A 20,296-nucleotide genomic window follows, 5' to 3' on the forward strand; every position below is an offset into this window, starting at 1 on the left:
ACACATATATCAAATGCCTGTCGAAGGGATAGATACTCCTGTGAAAAGGATATAGGCACCACGCGCGAATGAATTTTCTGCTGGCGTATGAAATTTTTACGCAAACACACACATATAGATAGGCAGACAGAGACGTGACTGTATGGGTGGATGGGATTTTGTGTGTTTGTGTATTTTTGCGGCATGATTGTGCCTACGTCAGCAGCTGACCAGCAGCTAAGGAAAACTAGAGGCAAAACAGAGGAAAAACTCAGCGGCCTCAAAGTCAAAGGCAAACAGCACAAAGAAGGATAACAACCTGCTGCCGCAGCTGTCCTCGGCAGGACCTTAGACAGGACCTAATTGCTATGAGACTCGCGTCTTCTCGCTGCCCGAAAGAAACGGCGGAAAGATGGAGATGGAGAGAGACGGTGGCAGTCAAAGAAAGATGTTGAAGCGACAGCGAAAAGGTTTTGAATAAAACGAACGAAATTAAAACGGAAATTAAGCGCAAAATGAGCAACAGCCGAAGAAAAAGAGGAAACAGAAGCAGGAGGAGGGAGCAGCAGAAACCAGAAGCCAAAAGCCCCCTCATGAGTTGTCCCAAAACCAAAACCAAGTCAACATTCAGGAGTTTGTCCAAGATGCGGGACCGAAAAAACAGCAATGAAAATGGGTTTCCAAGTCGAAGTGGGGAATGCTCTTAGAACGAAAGGATTCTTCCTTCCTCCATTAGATAAATGGATAGGCTATACGCGCGTCATTCAGCTGATCCCCTCGGTAGGGGAAGGAAGAAAAATTCTTGACTTTTCAAATAGGTCCTACCATTTTTTATTGTTATTATGTTCTTGGATCTTTTGTATTTTTTCTGATATTTTTCCACTGCATTTCCAGCCATATCCTGCCATCATCTTTTGAAAATGTGTATAGAAAAAAGCTGCCTGTCATAACAATACGTTCAAGAACTAAACAGCGCCTAAGCGCCGATCAAAAGCCAGAGCCACAGACGACAGGTGTCTGTCTTAGAAAACTAAACTTCCACTTAAAAATTATGAGACCTTCCGCTGAAAGAGTACACACCACGAAAAAAGGGAAAGCAGCCAACTAAAGAGAAACAGATAGAAAGACATCGGGGAGAGAGGGAAGTAAAAGGCAACGCAAATTAAAATGCCAGGAGAAAAAGGTGCAAAAGTAGGAGTCGAGGAATGGAACCGCAGAAGTGTCTGCGGGTAGCACTAAGGAAGGAAAGTTTTTCCGCCTTGAACCCACCTCCCTTTGCTTATTGCTTCGCGGTGGGGGGGAACATCGTGGAAGTTGCGCGGAAAAGGTGGAAAGCAAAGACGACAGCGAATCGCGTTTCGCAACTAATTCAAGAGCGTGTTAAAGACGAAAGCTCATTAATATGCGAGAGACGAAACTGCCGCCGCAAGGAGCGTGTGGGTCATGGGGCATGAGGCAGGCTAAGCAGTGACAAAGGGGGCAACAACTAAAAGCCAACAAACACACAAAAAAGGGACACACAAGGGTTAAGGAGAGCAAAAAAAAAGGTGCCAAAGCAGCCGGTAATGCGTGCGGAAAAAAGTCTATCCAGAATGTAGAATAATGTGGAAAATTAAAAACAAATTTTAAATCCAGTACTACGCCTTCTACAAGTCCTTCAGCGCGTCCCTCTGCCTTGTGTCCTGTTCTGCTCTCATGGACATGCGGTCCACAAATGAGGCTAATAAGCGGAATGGCTTGTGGTCGCGGCACCCAGGGACTGCACTCCCGACCCCGACACCGACCCCGACACCGACCCCGACCCCGACCACCGGGGTGCCACTTTCTAGATGAAGATGAGAATGAACTTTTATGCAATTTGGGAGCTAATTCGCTAAGGAATGGTGGAGCAGCAGGAGCAGCAGCAGAAATGAAGAAAGACCCACTGCTGACAAAGCGCCAGCGTATAAATTACTTTAACGAGGAAAATGGCAGTGCATGTAAGTTGGTGCTCATAATTGGTTTCTGTTTGGAGATTCTCCCATCGGCTAGTATTTGGCTTTGATTTTCGATTGTCGTGTCGGCTAATAATGAAGCTGGGCCCTGGAGAGCCTTTACTTTAGAGGGCAGACTGGGACTTGTAGAAGTAAGAGCTATAGGCCTTAATTCCTTTTGGACTACTCCATTTATTTCTTCTCAGGAAAGCCTCTTCGAATGCTTCTGCAGCCCAACTACCCTACCCTGCCGACTTTCTCTGGCTTTCCTGTCTGATTTCCCCTCAAAAATATATCCTCCATTGGGCTGCTTTTGCTGCTGCATTCACTGCATTTAAATTCCTTTTGTGGCTTTCGATTTTCGATTGAATTATTTAGGCTTGCAATTGAAATTTGATTGCTAATTAGTGGCAGTTTTTGGGGGGAAGAGACCATTGATTAACTATTCAAAATGAAATGTGACCTTTGGCCTTTCCTTTCGCATTGAGATTTTCTGTCAGTTGTCAGCGATTTCTGTGACGACTGCTATTGCCTTCCTCTTTTCGCAAACTAATCAGAAAATGTTGTAGGCTGCCATTGTTGTAGGCCATTCGTTGTTTCGTTGTTGTCATTTACCATAACGACACACACACGCACACACACACATAGAGATAGAGATACACCAACACATTGATATTGATTTTTGTATGCATATGTAATTTAGTTTTTGTTATGTTTTCGTCGTCTCTCGGATTCTCGGATTCATGGATTCTTTGGATTCGATTCTCGTTTTCATTTCTTTTCAATTCAATTCCATTTGGGGTTCCATTCAGCTGCTGGCTGTCGCCGCTTTCTGTTCCTTTCTGTCTTTTGTCCTCTATTTGGAAAAATATTGACTGACATTGATTATACACACTCTGTCCGTGCGCGTCCCCACTGCGACTGCCTCAGCCTCTGCCTCTGTCTCTGTCTGGGTGGCCCTTGCAGACAGACGCATGGACATGGGGCTTATAGCCCCAAGATGATGATGCCTGGCATAGACAGACAGACAGACACACACACAGTATTTTTTTTTGCTTTCTATTATGCTGTGTTATGGCATTTGGCTCCTCCTTTGCTGCGTGTCCTGCTGTCCGGTTAACTTTAACAGTCAAGGACTTTGTTGTTGAAATGTTGATTTTTGTTGATTTGGCTTAGTGGCTGCCACTCACATCACATCACATCACATGGCCCATGGGGCAGCCACACAGGCAGGGCAACATACAAAGGACATGCACAAGGCATCGATTACTCCTAGCAGCAAGCAGCAACAGCAGCAGCAGGTCCTCTGTCTCCCCGAAAATGTTCCAAAAGCAACTAAACTGCTGATGAAATGGATTGTCATGTGCGTTTCAATTTCCGCCAATGACATTCCTCCACACACACATACACACACACACATAGACTTTCCTTTTGCTCTGGCAAAGTTTGCACAAAGTTTTCCTTTCCCACTGTTTTGTGTTTGTGGCAGCAGCGGCGGCGGCGGCCATTAAGTGCCATTTCCATGGGCGCTAGAGCGGAGTGCGTATGTGTGGGGTGTGTGCCTCCAAAGGGGGTAGGCGTGGTCTGAGGCGCACTGTAATGAAAAGGATAATCAACGGGTGGTGGTCGGCTCTGTGATGATGTTCGATGATGATTGAGTACTACCGGCAGCTGATTGATGAATGTGAGAAGAACTACTGTCAACCAGGCTCAGTCTAAGGAATATTCCAGGAAGGCCCTTCTAGGTCTGTCAGTCCCCCAGATAAACATATACTCCACCGGCTTTCCACACTTCAAACTATCAACAACGACAAACAGACATATCCTCTACAAAACAGTGAATTCTTACAAACAAAATGTCGTCTATTCAAAATTTAAATACCACCCAAGAGCCACCTACTGGGGCAGATGCAGCTGCTGCTGGGGGCAACGACGCTCAAGAGGAGGTTCTGGTGCACATTCGCCTGCAGCAGCGCAGTAGCCGCAAGATGATCACCACCGTTCAGGGCCTGCCCGAGGTGTTCGACCTCAAGAAGATTGTGCGTGTGTGTAGGAAGGAGTTCTCGTGCAACGGCGCTGTCACCGATCATCCTGAGCAGGGGCAGCTCATACAGCTGAAGGGGGATCAGCGCGAGAACATTTTCCAATGGCTGATTAAGACGGACATCTGCAAGCCCGAGCAGCTGATGGTGCACTGAAGGTGGGACTTCGCTTTACTGCTCTTCTCACATTAGTTCACCCTTTGAAATCCTAGACAAAACATAAAGGAACACGGAAAACCTAACACGATACACACAGAAAACAGAGGATAATTATCACAATTGTTTTGGGAGCGAGAGCCGTGCTAAAAAAAAATGTTACAATGCAAATTAAATCAAATAAAAAGAGTTAAAAATAATAAAGAAAAAGGTACAAGGGAAATAAGATACTGTCTTCATATGAGAAAGACAAACCAGAGAAAATATAAATAGGGAGGCAAGTAGCGCTCATACCTTTAAATTGTTATATGCAGCAAGGTTGAACGGTTCACGAGTCTTTGACGGCATTTAATTTAGGCTTTAAAATATTCCATCACTCCGCGGAAAAAATTCCCCTCCTCTCTCTCTCGCTTTATCGCTACATATATATTTTTTCTCTCACAATATTATTCTTTCTCCGTTACAAGTCCTGTTTTCATCTGCATTTCAAGGAGGAGGATGGAGAGAACGCGACCAAAAACTTTTGGTGTACTTTTGCACTTGAAATGACCGTGGCAGGGGGAGGGGAAGCACACGATGATGATGTTGATGATGATGGGAATGGTCACAAGGACCACACCACAAGGACGACCATTAGACAGTGTTACAGTGGGATGTTTCACCATTTTGTTTATGAAAATTACACGCATTGAAGCGACGTCACTGGGTTCGGTTCCCTGGCTGCTTCCTGCTTCTCGAGATGACCTCAACTTTAACTTCAACTTTGACTCCAAGTGGGGGGCACCACTGCCACTGCCACCCCACACCCACTCCCATTCCCATTTGGAACTGCCACTAGCACTCGGAACTGCCATTCGAAGGCCCATTCGGGGCATCGCATCGACTTCTACAGCTTCGACGACTTCCGGATGTGTGCGGATTGGGGAATGCCAATGGAAATGGGAATAGCGGTGCTTCTCTTGACTAACGGCAGTTTCAGTTTCCAAAAAAAAGTAGAAGTAGGTGGATGTGTGGAAGGGGGGGAGGAACAAGAAAGCAGTAGAAGGAACAAGACAAAGAGTATAAAAAAAAACAAGTAAAAGAAAGCAAAAGGAATCGCGGGTAAGCGCCCCCCTCCCTCTGTTGGATTCATTTTCCATTCGGCAACTTTTGCCGCACTCACATCCGTGCCGTGCCCCCCACTTTCCCAGTGTGGGTGTGGTGTGTGTGTGGGTGTTTGGACTGTTAGAAAAGCGCGCAAAAGTAAAGTTTTTGCTTTGCAAACAACAACCAATAAAATTTTAAGCAATCTTCCACAGCTCCGCAGTGGCGCTGGACAAGAGGGGGTACAACTTTTTGGGGGGAGGGGCGCGCACAAATGCCTTGCATACGCTACGCTACGGCTTTCCTCTTGCTCCATTTTTGCTTTCATTTCCAGTTTCCTTTTCGTTTTTCCCTGTTTTTTTTTTTTTGTTTTTTAAATTTATTTTCACTGCAGTTTCAATTCTTTTTCCGTTGTCTTTCGCTCTCTTTTCCTCTTCAGGTATGAGGCCACATGTGAGAGTGTGGGTATGAATGATGCAAGAAGCAGTTTGGTGGGCGAGGAAGTTGCAGTAGCGGGTAGCATTCTCCAGTTTCCTGTTTCCGGGGTTGGGTGGTCTTATGAGGTCTACAGAATGCTGTTGGCAGCGAGAACTGCAAGGTGTAACTGCTTTGAGTGTGATCGAGCCTGCTTGAATTCCTTCAGCCAAAACGACGATCGAAGGGGAACAAACTTATTTGTGAGCCAGCATTCGATGTTCGGGTAGATTGTCATCGAGTTTCACTTGCAGCCACAGAGAGCCAGAGACAAAGAGACAGCCAGAGAGACAGTCAGAAAGATGTGCCAAATAAAAAAAAAATTCCAAACGGTATCCAAATGTGATTCTAGGGTATCAACTGGGTCGATTCTCTTGGCCAAAAAGTCTTTTCATGTCTCTCCATTTTCTTTCTTTTCCTTTTTTTTTTTGGCTTCGTTTTGTGGCCATAGGCAGTCAGTGGACGCATCGCCATCGGCTGTGGCAATCTGCATGCCAAGAGGCGCCTGTTACCACACCATCCCACGTGCCACACTACCCCTCTTGTGGCATCCACCCACCATCAGCTGCTGCAATTCGATAAGAGCAACAAAAAAATTTTAAATTTATTTTTAAATTTTTGTAACAACTTTTGGCAGAATATTTGCCCAATGTTTGCCATGTGTGTGTGCGGGGGAGTGCATATGGCTCTGAGTTAGTGTGTGTGTGTGTGTGTGTGCGATTTCATACATATGGCTGTGTGTGTCTGTGTGTATTGCAATTTGGGTTTGTTGCAGCCTGGCACTGCTTTCAACCTTTCAAAGGAGTGGACTACCAAAGAGCACTTACCAGAGACCGCCACACATATACAACACACACAGACGGAGGAGCAGATGGAACGTAACCTAACGTAACATCAAAGAAAAGCAGTGGCAGACAGTGTGCCCCATAATCATAAGGATAGAACAAACGAGCATCAGATTGTATCTTGGAGTACCCTTCTAAGGGATGTTTTATAGCAGAATTTAATCGATTTTTCATGTCATTTATTGATAGACCTCTAAAGGAGGTTCCAATCTTACATGCAAGAACTAAAACTATTTGATATCTTTACTTCGATAAATACCTGAATAAGTTATCGATTGAGAACTAATTTAATTGAAATGCGGAATTTGATTTCTGCCAAAATATACATCCTCACGCTTCGTACAGTTTCAAAACGCACTGTTTTTGTCACCCAAAATTAACTAATCGGAGAACCTGGTTTTGTTTTGTTTTGTGGGTCGGTGCGGGGTTTTTGACCATGACCAGGAGTGGGGCCAGTGGGGGAAATAAATTCATTTTGGTCGGTGGCTTCGGTTCGTTCGAAAATACAATATATGCAAAAACAAGCCCGCCTCCTTTTTCTATTGGTAAAACAACAACAAAACCATCTTTATGCATAAATACAAATTTTCTAATTCATTTTATGGCCTTACCTTAGGATTAGGGTTGACCCACCCCTGACCCTTTTAGAGGACTGCCGGTGGATTGCCTCCTAGAAAATACATATCTGGAAAAACGCATTATCCCAGAGCTCAATTCAAATACACAAAGATACTTTTGTATTTGTGAGATACAAATACGATATAGATAGACATATTTTTGTGAGGCGGATAAAGTTTTGGTATTTGGTTCGCTCTATTCTACGGCTTTGGCTCTTTTTAGTTTTATTTGAACTCTATTTTTATTTTTATTTTTATTGGCCAGGCCAACAACGACTACAACGACAGCGACAGCGACTGAGAAGAGAAGTTTCTGTTCAAGCGGCACTTGAACAACGCGCCAACACAAACACCGATACACGAACACAGGACACACACACACATACACAAACAAACACACATATGCAGTTGTCATAAAGGAAAAGTTGTATTACATTTATGACACTTTTTGAATATATATTTTTGCACATTTCTTTTTTTGTACCCCTTGGTGTTCGATGGATGGCAAGGGTATGCTGTGTTCTTTGTGGTGGCTTGCAACGCAGAGTTGAATTTTGCATCTGTGTTTTGGAGAATATTTCAGTGTTATTCCGCACGGGAAGATATTTCATAAGACAAGATGAGATCTTAATCAAATTATTGAACGATTTAGTGCAGAACTATACAGATTTAAAAACAAAACTCCACTTCGCGTCATGCAGTAGCATCCCCTCGGTCGACTTGCATTAAAAATAAGATCTTGATGCTGGATGATACTTGATGATGAAGTTGTAGCAGTTCTATAAAATATTCGGAATATAAAGATTATGAGCCCTGATGATGGATTCCTTGCATTTGATGATGCAAGGTTTAATTAATTAAACCTCCCTCAAGTTTTTTTCCTCACTTAATCCATGGGTACTCCATAGTCTCGACGGTTCCTTCGAGTGCTTTCGTATGTGTGTTGTGCGAGTGTTTGCATATTTTTGTGTGCGCCTCCTGTCCCCCTTTCCCACACAGCATGTTCGCTGTTTTATTTAACTCCCCATTACGTTTTTACAACCCTTTTCGTTTACTTTTTCGCTCCACGCCCCCACTGCCGACCCCCCTTTGCCACCGCGCCGCTTCCTTTCTTTGCGTTTTGCCCGAGTGTTGACAAAGCGGCAAAGGCAAACAAAGCAGAAGGCAAACAACGCGATAAACTTGGCCCAAAACGAGGCCATTGGGCGGACACCGTGGAGGAAGGGCGCGGACGTAGGCAGCCTTGAGTGGGCCCGGAAAGGCGGCAAAGCATTTTAGTTGGCGACATTCCATCAAAAATGGGCAAATGAGTCAATCTCCCGCCGGCGAATGTCGTTTGGAGCCACGCACTTAATCAAAGTATATGTATATTGCCTCCCCCTGCCACTGCACTTCACCCTGGCCATGGGCGTACAAGGGAAGGGGTTATAGAACGACAAAAAATCACAGCAAAACATGCGGACAATTCTCAGGCCGTCACAGAACAAATAAACCCCAATGGCACATATGGTTTTTCCGTTCAACCCGTTTGACCGTTTAGCAAACAAAAAAAATAAAAATAAATTAAATACACCAGTGAAAGAACAGGGAGAGAGAGAGAGAAATATTAGAGCAAAAGGGAGCCTTCCCATACATCCCTGAAGATAAATCTAAATTCCTTCGAGAGCCAAAGATGCCTCGAACTATCTCTGCAAACGAATGTACCCTTTGGAGGGGTAAACAATCCCTGAATGTGCCACAAAATGGTGTAAAAAACACAGCACATGGATTGATTATTGTTTAATTGACTGAGTGATTAATTTTGAAACGGATTAAATCCGAATGTTAATTGCTTTGTTAATTGATCCACACTGCGCCTGAAAAAAAAGCGATTAATTCCAAAAAGACAGAGGGAATTATTTGCCATATGTGGTTTTGGGCGTGCATTTACTTTGTTAGGGCACTGTAGGGGAAGGTGAATACAATTTTTGATTGGATTTTCTTCCTTGATTTCCATCATAAGTGGAAATACAACAGCTTCATATTTGGTAGCGAATTTATTATCTTTCTTTCATTTGTTCTTAAGCAGTTTCACTCTTAGAGAGGCTTTACTGTATTTAATGGCAAACGAATGGCTATGGCTGTGGCTCATTAGAATTCAAAGATCTATAGGGTCCAGATGAAAGGTTCATTATAGAGGTTTTCTCTCTGTCTCTGTCTCTCGCTCTCTCTCTCTGCTCTCTATGAAAAAAGATCGAGTATGAAAATGGGTTAGGAATTCTTAAATGAAATTCTGACACACAGATGGGGACATGATAACATGAGTGTGTGTGTGTGTGTCTGTGTGGGTGATAACGATGCCGCCTTATCCACCACCCGGACCAGGCCACGGCGTCTGCTTCATGGCTGCTTTTGGCGCCTCCATTCATTCGTTTTGTGGCGCTGATGTTCCCCGTACATTCGCGCAATTTATTTAACTTGATTTGCTGCAATTTATTTCAAGTGCTTGTCGTTTATTTAAACACTTCACACACACACACAGAAAGAGAGAGAGAGAAAAAGTGAGGGAGTGAAGGAGAAGGAGAGAGAAGTGACGGCACGTGGAAAATGCACCGCAAGAAAAAACACTTGAAAAGGCGGCTGGCAGCATAATTGTGTGCCACTTACGGTAACCAGCAAACGGACCCAAGCTGCAACACACACACACACACACACACACACACACATGCATATTCATGCGTGCAATTAACCCTTTGATGCAATAATAAATTGTATGTCATAACGTTTTCACCCGCTCCCACTTTTTCCACACTCGTTTGCTCTTTCACTCTTTGCCCTCTCTCCCGCACTATCCCCCGCTCTCACCACCAGCCACTACTTTATCTGCGTCTCTTCCTCTCTATTCCCTTCCGTTCCCTACCATTCGCTTTAACAGTTTGTCTACCATTCATAAAATTATTCAAGCAAATTTTATTTGCACAAATATATACGCGACTTGTTTGCCTTCGGCTTTGTGACCCACACAGCTGCCAACATACCATCTACAGCACAGTGCTCAGCACAGCACACCACACCCCGTCTCCCCGTCTCCAGGCAGAGTCCATGGCAGTGGCGTCATGGGGCAAGAACGGAGGGATGTAGTTACAGGCCACAGTCAAACCCCCAACCACCAACGCCCAACCACCACGCACACGTCTCACTGAATATCTTGCAATCTAGTCGACTGGCAAAGTCCAGACGATGCGATGCGATGCGTTGCTGCACAGTGGATGGAGTAGATGCGAATAGGGCTGTCATTATGAAGTGCAGACTTGTCATCAATAAATGTAAATCGAGTGGATGGATGAAATATTCCATTATCGAAATGTATTGGCCTTTGATTTATGCCTACTTATACATACATACATATATCTTCATATAGATTTTGGCATGGAGTATTCCAACGCTAAAAGCGGAATTATCCAACGATCCAATCGCGGTATCCCAATCGATATCACTCGATTTCTGTTCCTTCAATTATTCCATTGATTTTACGCTGATATATCGATATTAATCGATAGCTATTTCGACAGTTCTATCAATAAATTTCGATTTATGACCGAATGATATAAATAGATAATATAGATACTCTGCTATCAATTGAAAATTTACCTTCAATTGAATTATCGATATCATTCGAAAGCTCTTTTCATCGATAAATGTCTTGCATTTGTTAAAAATTTCTTCATTCAAATGGCATCCATTGCCCATTGCCTGATTTCATTCCACACCATTTCGATTGCCAATGTTTTGCATTGTCTGCATTTTTCCCTCCCTCTCTCTCATCTCTCTTTCTTTATCTATCTCCATCTCTATTGCTTTTTGCTTTGCCCCAGAAACGGGCGTGGTCGCTCGGGGGCGTGGCAGTGACAGTGGCAGTGGGGGCTTAGTGTCTGGTTCGAGGCTTGGCGGGCGAAACACTTTCAAGTGTTCATCATTTTCCGCTGCTAATGGCGCTCATTTATTTTATTGACAGCCGTTTCCGTACATTTTCCTCACTTTTTTTTGGCCCTCTCTCTCTTTCCCTCTTCTTCGTTGGCTATCTTTCGTTTTTTGTGGCATCCAAATGGTTGTAGTAGCAAAGGACTTTTCCCATGGCGTAAAGTGTGCAAATTAGTTGATTTTTATGAGTGAAGGAATGCCTCGTTTGATCAGCGACCGACCTGCGACCGACCTGCGACACCTGAAACGAATGTGAATGCAAATGCGAATGCGAGAGAAACGAATGCGCTGATGCGAATACATACCATAAAAATACTACCGATGCCATGCCATGCGATGCGATGCGATGCCATCCAATAAATACGAAGCAATTTGCATGCGGTGGTTGCTTACTGGGCCATAATTAATTTTCCTTAATTTCTTTCCCTTTTTTTTTTTGCAGACTCGAAGGCGCGACCGGGCAGCCCTGGTGACTGAGTAATTGAATGCTGCAGGACGAACAGCCTCTGCCAGGATATTGCCGCCTGTACACTGAAATCCATTAGTGAGTATAAATTAATCCTTGTATAAATCATTAACAACAACAACAAAAAGCGGCAGTGGGGGAAAAAGAAATGAGGACTGAAATCTGGGGCAGCAGTCGGGCAATGCACTGGGCACTGCAAAGCAAAGGATCTCTCTGTATTTGTGTATCTCTGTACTCGTATCTGGATCTCTGTGTTCGTATGGGTGTGTGTATTCAGGTATCCTGCGCCATATACCCGGCATATCCTGTTTGTATGCGTAAGTTTTAATTGAAGGCTTTTACATTTGGCTTTGCGGCGATAATACTTAATAATTGAAGGCGTTATCGTTGCCACTCTGTTGAAATACTGCTTTGCCCCTGCCCCACAGCCCCACTGTCACACTGCCTATGTGTTTGTTTTTGTCCCACTCTCACGGATACACACTCACACTCACTTACTCGACTCTCAAGCACGCACTCAGAGGGGGGGCCCCACAAAGTTTGCGGCCTAACCACAAAAGCTCCTACCCCACCCCCATTACCAACATATTTCCATCTCGCTTGCGACTTAACCGCAAGCAAAATTGAATGGTATCTCCTCACTCCTCCACTCACCCATCTTTCACACGCTCGTCTCACGGTTTTTATTTGGGATTTTGCCCATATTTAGGCAGGAGTTCGGCTTCGGGTAGGGGTACCCTTTCTAAAGGCATTTCAATTTTTCCAGATGGAAAAAAAAACAAGTTGGATCTCTCGTTGATTCCAAAGAATTCAATATGACCAGGAGCAATCAGTTGGTTTCAGAGATTTCCATACTAAAATAGAGCTACAATGTTCAAGCCCGAAGTCCATAACTTTCATAGCAAATATTTCAATTTATTTTCGTACATATCTGCTGGTACCATTATATCTCGGCAGACCCAGCCTGATTCCAAGAAGTTTCACTGTAAACATACTTCAAACTTATAGTGTGAATTCCGTTCTTAGATTTCCCCATCATTTACCCACTAATATCTTTCATTCAAGCTGCTTTACACCTTCCATCTCATAGCCAATGGAGCAACGTGTTTTAGAAAGTGTATTCCGATCCGAATCCCAAAAGTTAACAAGTTTCGCCCCCCTTTTTTTGATTCAGGACTTTCCTTTGTGTCTCTCTGATTCTGATTCTTGGATTCTGCGGTTTTTGGGTTTTGTAATATTATAATTTACGACTTTTTGACAAATTATCGGCATAAAAGAACATAAATAAAATGTATTTGGAAAACGTCGACAATAAGCGTAAATTTCAATAAATTAATCATTTCGAGACAGCCACAAATTGTTGAGGGGCTGGTGGCACAGGCGCTTACAGTGATGGTGGTGGGGGTTGGGGTTCGGGGCACGGTTCGTGGCAAGCAACAGGCGGTAGCACACAAACAGAAGCAAAAGCAGAAGGCAGAAGCAGGAGAGCAGTTGTGGCGGCCGGAGCAGGAGAGCTGTGCTAAAACGATTCAATTACAGAACCGTAGGCGAAATTTCATCAATTCATAATTCAGTGATGGACCGGGGCCCGTGCCACAAATTGATGCCTGCCACAAATCCTTATCAATTTCCATTCCATTTGATATAAGGGAAATTGTCCGAGGCGCGTTCTGCTGCTAATTATGTGCCATTTTATTATGCTCCGATTTTTATGGGGATTTTATGGGGAATGTCCTGCGAGCTGGAGGAGGGGTGCACTTTCTGGCGCAATCTCCAACTAATCTTTGACCGCATCCAACGATGCCAGAAATGCGAGCGTCAAAACAGTTTTCCTCCTCGTTTTTCCTTTTTTCCGTTTTTGTTGGCAACCAAAAAGTGCAGCCAAATTGAAAGCAAAGCCAAGTCATCAGGCGAAATGTAATTGCTGCCAGAGAAAGGACCCGAAGAGGGACGAGCGTAAGGATGTGTTAGGTAAACCTCATTTCTGGGGCTGTGCTTTCAAACAAAAACTGTGCCATATATTATGTCAGAGGCGTCAGATAAGCGCCTCCCAGACGATGGGGCACTGAAGATTCGCTGGCGAATTTAAATCTGCTGCAAAATTGGTTTTCTTCTGTGTGGAAAAGCGATTACAACTTGATGAGCCAGCAGGAATTCATGTGGCTTGTGGCAGTCACACAAATAGGCAAAAAGGTGTCGCCGGACTGGGGAATACTCTTGCAGAAATTAAAGATGCCACCCAAAAGGACACCCCACTCCCACACTTGATCTTTTCACTCCACTCCACACCACTCAGCTAATGAATTCTTTCAGCTATTATCTTTCATTCGATTCCATTCATTAAACTAGTGTTCGGTCTTCAAAAATGTTTCACTCATGTCAAGGGGCATGGCATTCCATCAGCTGCAATTAAATCGTTTCTTCTTAATTTAAAACAATGCGTACTTCTCCTTTCATTTCATTTCATTTCATAAATTTCACAATTTCGTACATTTCGTTCAATCATTTTCCTTTCTGCAGAAGCGGCAGCAGCAGCAGCAGACGCCACTCGTTGTTCAAATATTCATTGCACTCGAAGGAGTGTACGTCCGTGTGCCTGGCTGTGGCCCCGCACTTGAAGAGTATTCAATGTTTGGCCTCTTACCCTTTTGCCACTGTCTCATTTTCACTAAAGATCTCTCTCTTCCTCTCTCTCTTTCTCTCTTCTCGTTTCTATGTCTGTTTCTTTTCCTCAGGGCGTTTTTAGGGGGTTTTTTGATTCGGAAACGATTTATGTAATGCAGTGACGGAAGTATTTAAGAGAGGAGCTGACAGACGGCACCTGAAAAATACTAGAAAAAAAAATACCACAAGAGTGATACATATTTAAAATACCAATAAGCTGCAACAAAATATTCGAAAAACAATTATAAAAATATTTATCTAAATCGAATTGCATATCTGATATGATGTGATTACAGGGTATCTTAAGGTTCGCTTGTCTGTTCTTTTCTTGGCATTTTGTTTGGCGTACGGTTTTGCCAATGTTTTGCTTTTTGTTTTCGGCTTCATTACATTGAAGTTTTGTTTTTTATTTTGTTTTGTTTTCGGCATTCCATTTCCTTCAGTTGGTTTTTATTGTCTCTGTCTCTCTGTCTCTGTTCGTGTCTCTGTCTCAGTCTCAGTCTCTGTCTTTGTGTTTGTTCTTTTTGCTTGTTTGTGGAAATTAAGCTTTGAAAAATGAATAGCTTGCTGGCTCACAGATACATTGGGGCTGGGGATGGGGCTGGGACTGGGACTGGGGCTGGGCCAGGGCCACACAGACACATACAAATGCAGTGTTGCACACATAAGTATTTGGAAAATTACTTTCATTTGTGTGTGCGCTTCGTTTGGCTCGTTACTGTCGAAGGAGTAGCTCTGGTCCTGCCGCTCTTTGGTCTCTCCTGTGTCCTGTACCCCGTCTCCTGTCGCCTGCTTCCTGTCTCCTGCTTCCTGTCTTGTTTTTGTGGCTTTCAGAGAAAGCATTTTCATTTATATTTAGTTCTTTCGACTTTCGCCTGCTGCCAGCCACTTCCTTGGGGCCATTATCAAGGACCCTCCTCCTTCCGCTCTCGCTGTGTGTTGCATTTGTAAATTACAAAAATGAAATTAAGTTCACACTTTGTCATGTGGGGACATTTACGGTTTTTAATTGTTTGTGCGGACTGTGCTGTGTGGTGGAATGTTGCCTACTTTTTGGGGCTGCCTGCTCCTTAAATGAGTAATGAATGCCGCTTGTGCTCGTGTGGTCGTGCTTGTGCTCGTGCTCTTCCTCTTGCTCGTGTGCCCATCATCTCTCGTCCTCTCTAGCGTTTTGTTATGTACATTAATAATTTCGTTAAGTATTTGTCCTCTTCCTCTACATACTTACATATGTGTGTGTACATGTGTGTGTGCTTTTCTAATTATAAATTATTCTTGGTATTATCTGAAGAAGAGCGCAAGGATCCGTCCATTCCCTTCAACCTGAAACTCTTTTGCACTGCTCTGCATACACGTATTCTTTGCGTCCTAGACGTCCATTGGGGTACTATGCATAGTACCATAGCTATGGTTGGCATGCAAATTATCTGATTACCGTCTGGCAGTCGCATTTCCTATATTTCTCTCTCTCTCTCTCTCTGTGCTCTGCTTATAATTTATGATGAGTCCGAGTAGCAGTTAAACAAAATGGATTATAGTGCGGTGCTTCCCCTCTGATAGATTTCGTGTTCATTTTTGTTTGTATAGTTTTTTCTTTTTTTCAATTTGTATAAATAAAAGGGTTCACTTTATGAAAAGGAGAAGATTAGAATTGTGAAGAGATGTTCGAGGGTTACTTTCTGTTGTATTTTTTGCTTGATTTTTAGTTTTCAAGATGCCGAATAATAAGTAAAAAAAAAAATACGAATACTAATGCACATACCAAAAAAAATACCAGAGAAAATAAGAAAAGATAACAGAATAGTAATAAAAAATAAATATACTAAGAAAAAATTACAACAAAGTCCCCATAAAAAATAAGTATACGCCTAGAAATGACTACCAGTACACTCCAACATATAACAGAATAATTTCAAGATAATCATACCAGAATGATACCAGAGAAATACTATTGAAATAACGTAGAATAAATTCCAGTGAGCGGAGAGAGGTATATCAAAATGAATAAATGAACTCTTAGAAGGCACTGCAAGAGGAAAAGGAATCTTGACTCATTTGAATCGCATTTCTTGCTTCCATGAATCCTAATTAAATGATTCAATCCACTCACTGCTCAAATTCACTTGTGTCATATTCAAATAATTGCTAAAATCCTGGGATTTCATTCGAATACAAACTTGGAGCTCTCCCGTGGCTGCAGCACACACTTAAGCTGATCCTGGGGATCGGGTGGCGTAATACATTCAAAATAAAAGAATAACAACAAACGCTGAAACAGTACAGCCATTGCCTGTGCTAGTGCCACAAGAGCTTGCTACAAATTACCAAAGCACTCGACTTCCGTTCAACTAAACGCATCCCCAAGTCGCAAAGTTGCATTCATATGCAACCCCATGCCATGCCATGCCATACCCGACTCGCACCCCGACTTGCTTCAGGACTTGCAGGATTACGCATATGCGCCGCGTGGATGCTGATGCTTGCCACTCGCTCTTGTGGCGTCTTTGGTGTGGCACAAATGAAGTGAGGGCGCGCTGCTTGGCTTGGCGTTCCAGGAACAGGAAGTGCATGAAACATTCATTAGGGCCAGCCCACGCACACGCCCCTGCTCCTGCCATCTCTTTTCGATACTTTTTGCCACAAGTTGCATTTAAATGCGTTGGACTGACTGACTGATGATGATGGAAAACCCTTCTTCCACATGAGAATCTCTCGAGAAAGGGGAGTTTTGCCCTAGCCACTGGGGCTGGGGGCGTATGAGCAATATTCAAAGTTACAAAACTTTCGCCATGAGTGCACTCACTTAATGCCAGAAGAGCGGAAAGGAAACTTGTGGGCTATCTGTGGCAATAAAAGCGAACCGAACTGCTTGCAACAGAACGAACAACTGCTTGCAACTTTCTTATCAAAAGTTCAAATAATGAAACGAACTTGCAATGTCAGCCAAAATAATTAGAGACTCTCCTCTGTCTCTCTCTCCCTCTCTCTCGACCATCTCTCGACCATTTGGTCAGCACGACATGATGACTATGTCAGCAGCAGTTGCAGTAGGGTCAGCAGAGAGGGGGTTGGTTGGGGGTTTTATAGGTAAGAATGGGGTCCCTGCTCTGGACATAAGCAAACTTTTGGGACAGGCGACAAACGGCAGCGAACGGAGAATCATGAAAACTTGAGAGGAAAACTAGAAAACAGAAATTAAATTCTTTTTTGGGGGGTGAAGATAGGAGGGAATCATAAACTTGCCACACACTCCACTCGCATACAGAGTACAAAGTTTGTGCCCCACTACTCCCCTGATGTTCGTGTGGTTTCTTCTGTGGCACATCCACAGAGGGCAGGGGGCGAAGCATTATAGCGACGAGTGTGGCAACAACAGCGAGTCGAAGTAATTTCATTGTTGTTCCAAAATTGTTCCTCCTCCTTTTGTCACTTTTGTCGTGCACTTATTTATTATTTGGCTAATTCGCGCATTGCCAAAGTGGCAGCATCTACGGCAGGAAACCCCTGCCTTGCTCCAGCTTCAGAAAAAAAAGAAAAGTAATGAAAGTGCAAGGGAAAAGTTTTCCCTGGTAGCCAAGTGGCGCTCTGCTGCTGCTCCTGGCTGCTCCTGGCTTCTCCTGGCTGCCTTTTTGCGTTGTCGTTGTCCAATTCTATTTCACATTTGCACTAAACTTTAAACAATGCCCACAGAACCGATAGACAGAGACAGAGATAGCAATACAGAGCTAGAGAGGAGAGAGAGAGAGGTGGAACTTTGGCAGCGCCTAAGAAAAGTTTTCCAGCTTCGTTTTGCCACAAAACTTTAAAGAAACAGGGCTCCCACAGCCCAAGTCCTCGCCGCTTGCAACTTGCAACTAATTTGTCTTAGCCCCCCTTCAGCTCCTTAAGCCCCATCTTAACCCCTTTTTAGAGAGCCGCCTCTGTCAGGCGAGGCTTTTGTTTACATCTGATTGTATTTAGCTTTTGTTTTCGGTCATTCGGCAAAAGTTCTGTCACATCGTTCGGTTCGGTTCTGTTCTCTTCTGTGACTGTGTGACTGTGTGGCCTAATGAATTGAAAGTTAAACCCCAAACCGAAAGCGTAACCCCATCCGGAAAAACCGTACCCCCCTCTATCCTCTTTGAACACTTAATGTAGCTGAAAATTTCTACTGACTTGAATTTTCAACAGATTTTTCCTCAAGGCCTTTAGGCACTTAACAACAACAGGGCACAGGGCACATGCAAAGATGTTTGTAATTAAAGAAAAATATAAAATATTTTAAGCCATGGTAAGCCCAGCAGTACGAGTACTCCCAATAAGCAGCGAGTGCAGAGTGGGGATCGCTTGGTCTTAGAGGGTCGAGTAACGAATAAATGAAGAAATGTTGTATGAGCAGAAAAATCTCATTAAAAAAAGAATAGATTTTTGTATTTATGGACCGCTTTTAATTTTCCAAACTTAGTAACAAATAAAATAAGATCGAAATTGGATCACTACATTGCAACAGTAGTGAATCTGTGCATTTATTAGCTTTGATTGCCGCCGATTAGATCCTCTCAATGAGGGAATCTCAAAGAACTAAGTGTCCAACAACCATCCTCAAAATTGAATTGAATTCTCAATGTAGCAATCCCATTGCACATTGAGGTAGATACATATCTTAGCTTGCGGAAAATTGCTTGGTAGTAATTGAAGTAAGCAATAGACTCCCCATCCCCACCACCAATGGCTGCTACCCCAAGAAGGGATTTCATTCGTTTTCGTTCTGCCTTTCAACAGCATTCATTACGGTGCTAAGCTCTACCATACAATAAATTTGACAATTTGTGGGGACTCTCTTAACAATCCATGCCACTCCACTCCTCTGGCTAGCAATCGACTCGTTTTCACACCACTCGCTTCTCCTCACATCACAGTCCTGTGGTTCGACTCCTGTTGAAGTCGTAAGCAAATGCATGAATCAGTGCAGGAGCAGGACAGCAGCAGCAGCAGGACTCAACGGAGCGTATGCCACTGTACTTCACGGTTACCCTGTTATCCAGTTCCCCTGCTCCTGATCGTTGTTCCATGCTTAACATAAATTGAAACAGTGGCCAGGCAACAATCTCCATCTCCACAAATATCCCAGCATTCTCTCGCAGCAATCCCTGCCACCTTCTCCCTTTTCCAATGCCCCATCATCATCGGCATCGATGAGGAAAGCTCATCGATAACTGGATTTGCAGCAAACAAATCGGTGTGTTCCACCATTCCACCCCATCCAAGCAGCATCCACATCCCCATCCCCCACAGTGGCGTCGCATCCACATCCCATCTCGTTCCATTCCATCTAACTTATGACACTGGCGCGTGTGTTTTTCGGCAACTTCATTATCGATGGCTGATCCCTGGTATTAGATGCGAACAGGAAGACAATGGGTGGTATTCCCACCCCCCCTACAGCCCACCAGATACCACCCAGCACCCATCTTCGTCCATTCTCAACTCCCTTCCTGCCATACATCCGTTGCGGCGCACAAATTTGTCCACAAATTAACACAAAGCGTGTGGAGAGCGGCAGGACGGACGGACCCCTGCCTATCGCCTATCGCCCATCGCCCATCGGCCATTGGCCATCGTCTACTCCCCCCTGAGTGAGTAGTATGGTGAATGGAGAGCACCTAAATTGTACCAGTTAGCATTTACGTCCTGTCCCGTCCCAACCACTTGCCACCACCACCCCACCCCAATAGGCGGCTGACCAGTTTTGGTAGGCACTCGCACATTTGCTGGTAACATTTATCGCCGGATTTCCACTGTCATGCCGAAATGTTCAACAGAACATACACAAACATTCAGGCCCCCTCTCCTCACACACTGAAAGGAATCTAAGGAGGGAGAGATAGATGTTCGAGTGTAAGTAGTAATATTTCTACTCGTCGATTGAGTTTTGATTCATCCTTATTTTTATTTGTGAATGGATCGTATGGCAGGGGTAATGAAAGTTACAAAAATTGAATGACGTTGTATATGAATTTTTATAAAGATTAAACCCTTCAAAAATATAACAGTCCAT

The 20,296-nt window shown here is 43.8% G+C and overlaps 1 protein-coding gene across 1 annotated transcript; it reads left to right on the forward strand.

Moving 5' to 3' along the window:
• Positions 1-3,727: 3,727 nt before the first annotated feature.
• On the forward strand, positions 3,728-4,358 carry LOC111077060 (eukaryotic translation initiation factor eIF1-like). The gene has a single exon (XM_022371195.2). It carries the CDS (start codon positions 3,809-3,811, stop codon positions 4,148-4,150), a length of 342 nt encoding a protein of 113 aa, XP_022226887.2. The 5' UTR covers positions 3,728-3,808; the 3' UTR covers positions 4,151-4,358.
• The last annotated feature ends 15,938 nt before the right edge of the window (positions 4,359-20,296 follow it).

Source organism: Drosophila obscura, unplaced genomic scaffold (genome assembly GCF_018151105.1).
Source record: "Drosophila obscura isolate BZ-5 IFL unplaced genomic scaffold, ASM1815110v1 contig_185, whole genome shotgun sequence".
In the NCBI taxonomy this organism is placed as follows: Eukaryota; Metazoa; Arthropoda; class Insecta; order Diptera; family Drosophilidae; genus Drosophila; species Drosophila obscura.

Bases quoted from the DNA above. Each gene is read 5' to 3' on its own strand.
- LOC111077060 (XM_022371195.2), top strand. From the start codon at position 3,809: ATGTCGTCTATTCAAAATTTAAATACCACCCAAGAGCCACCTACTGGG.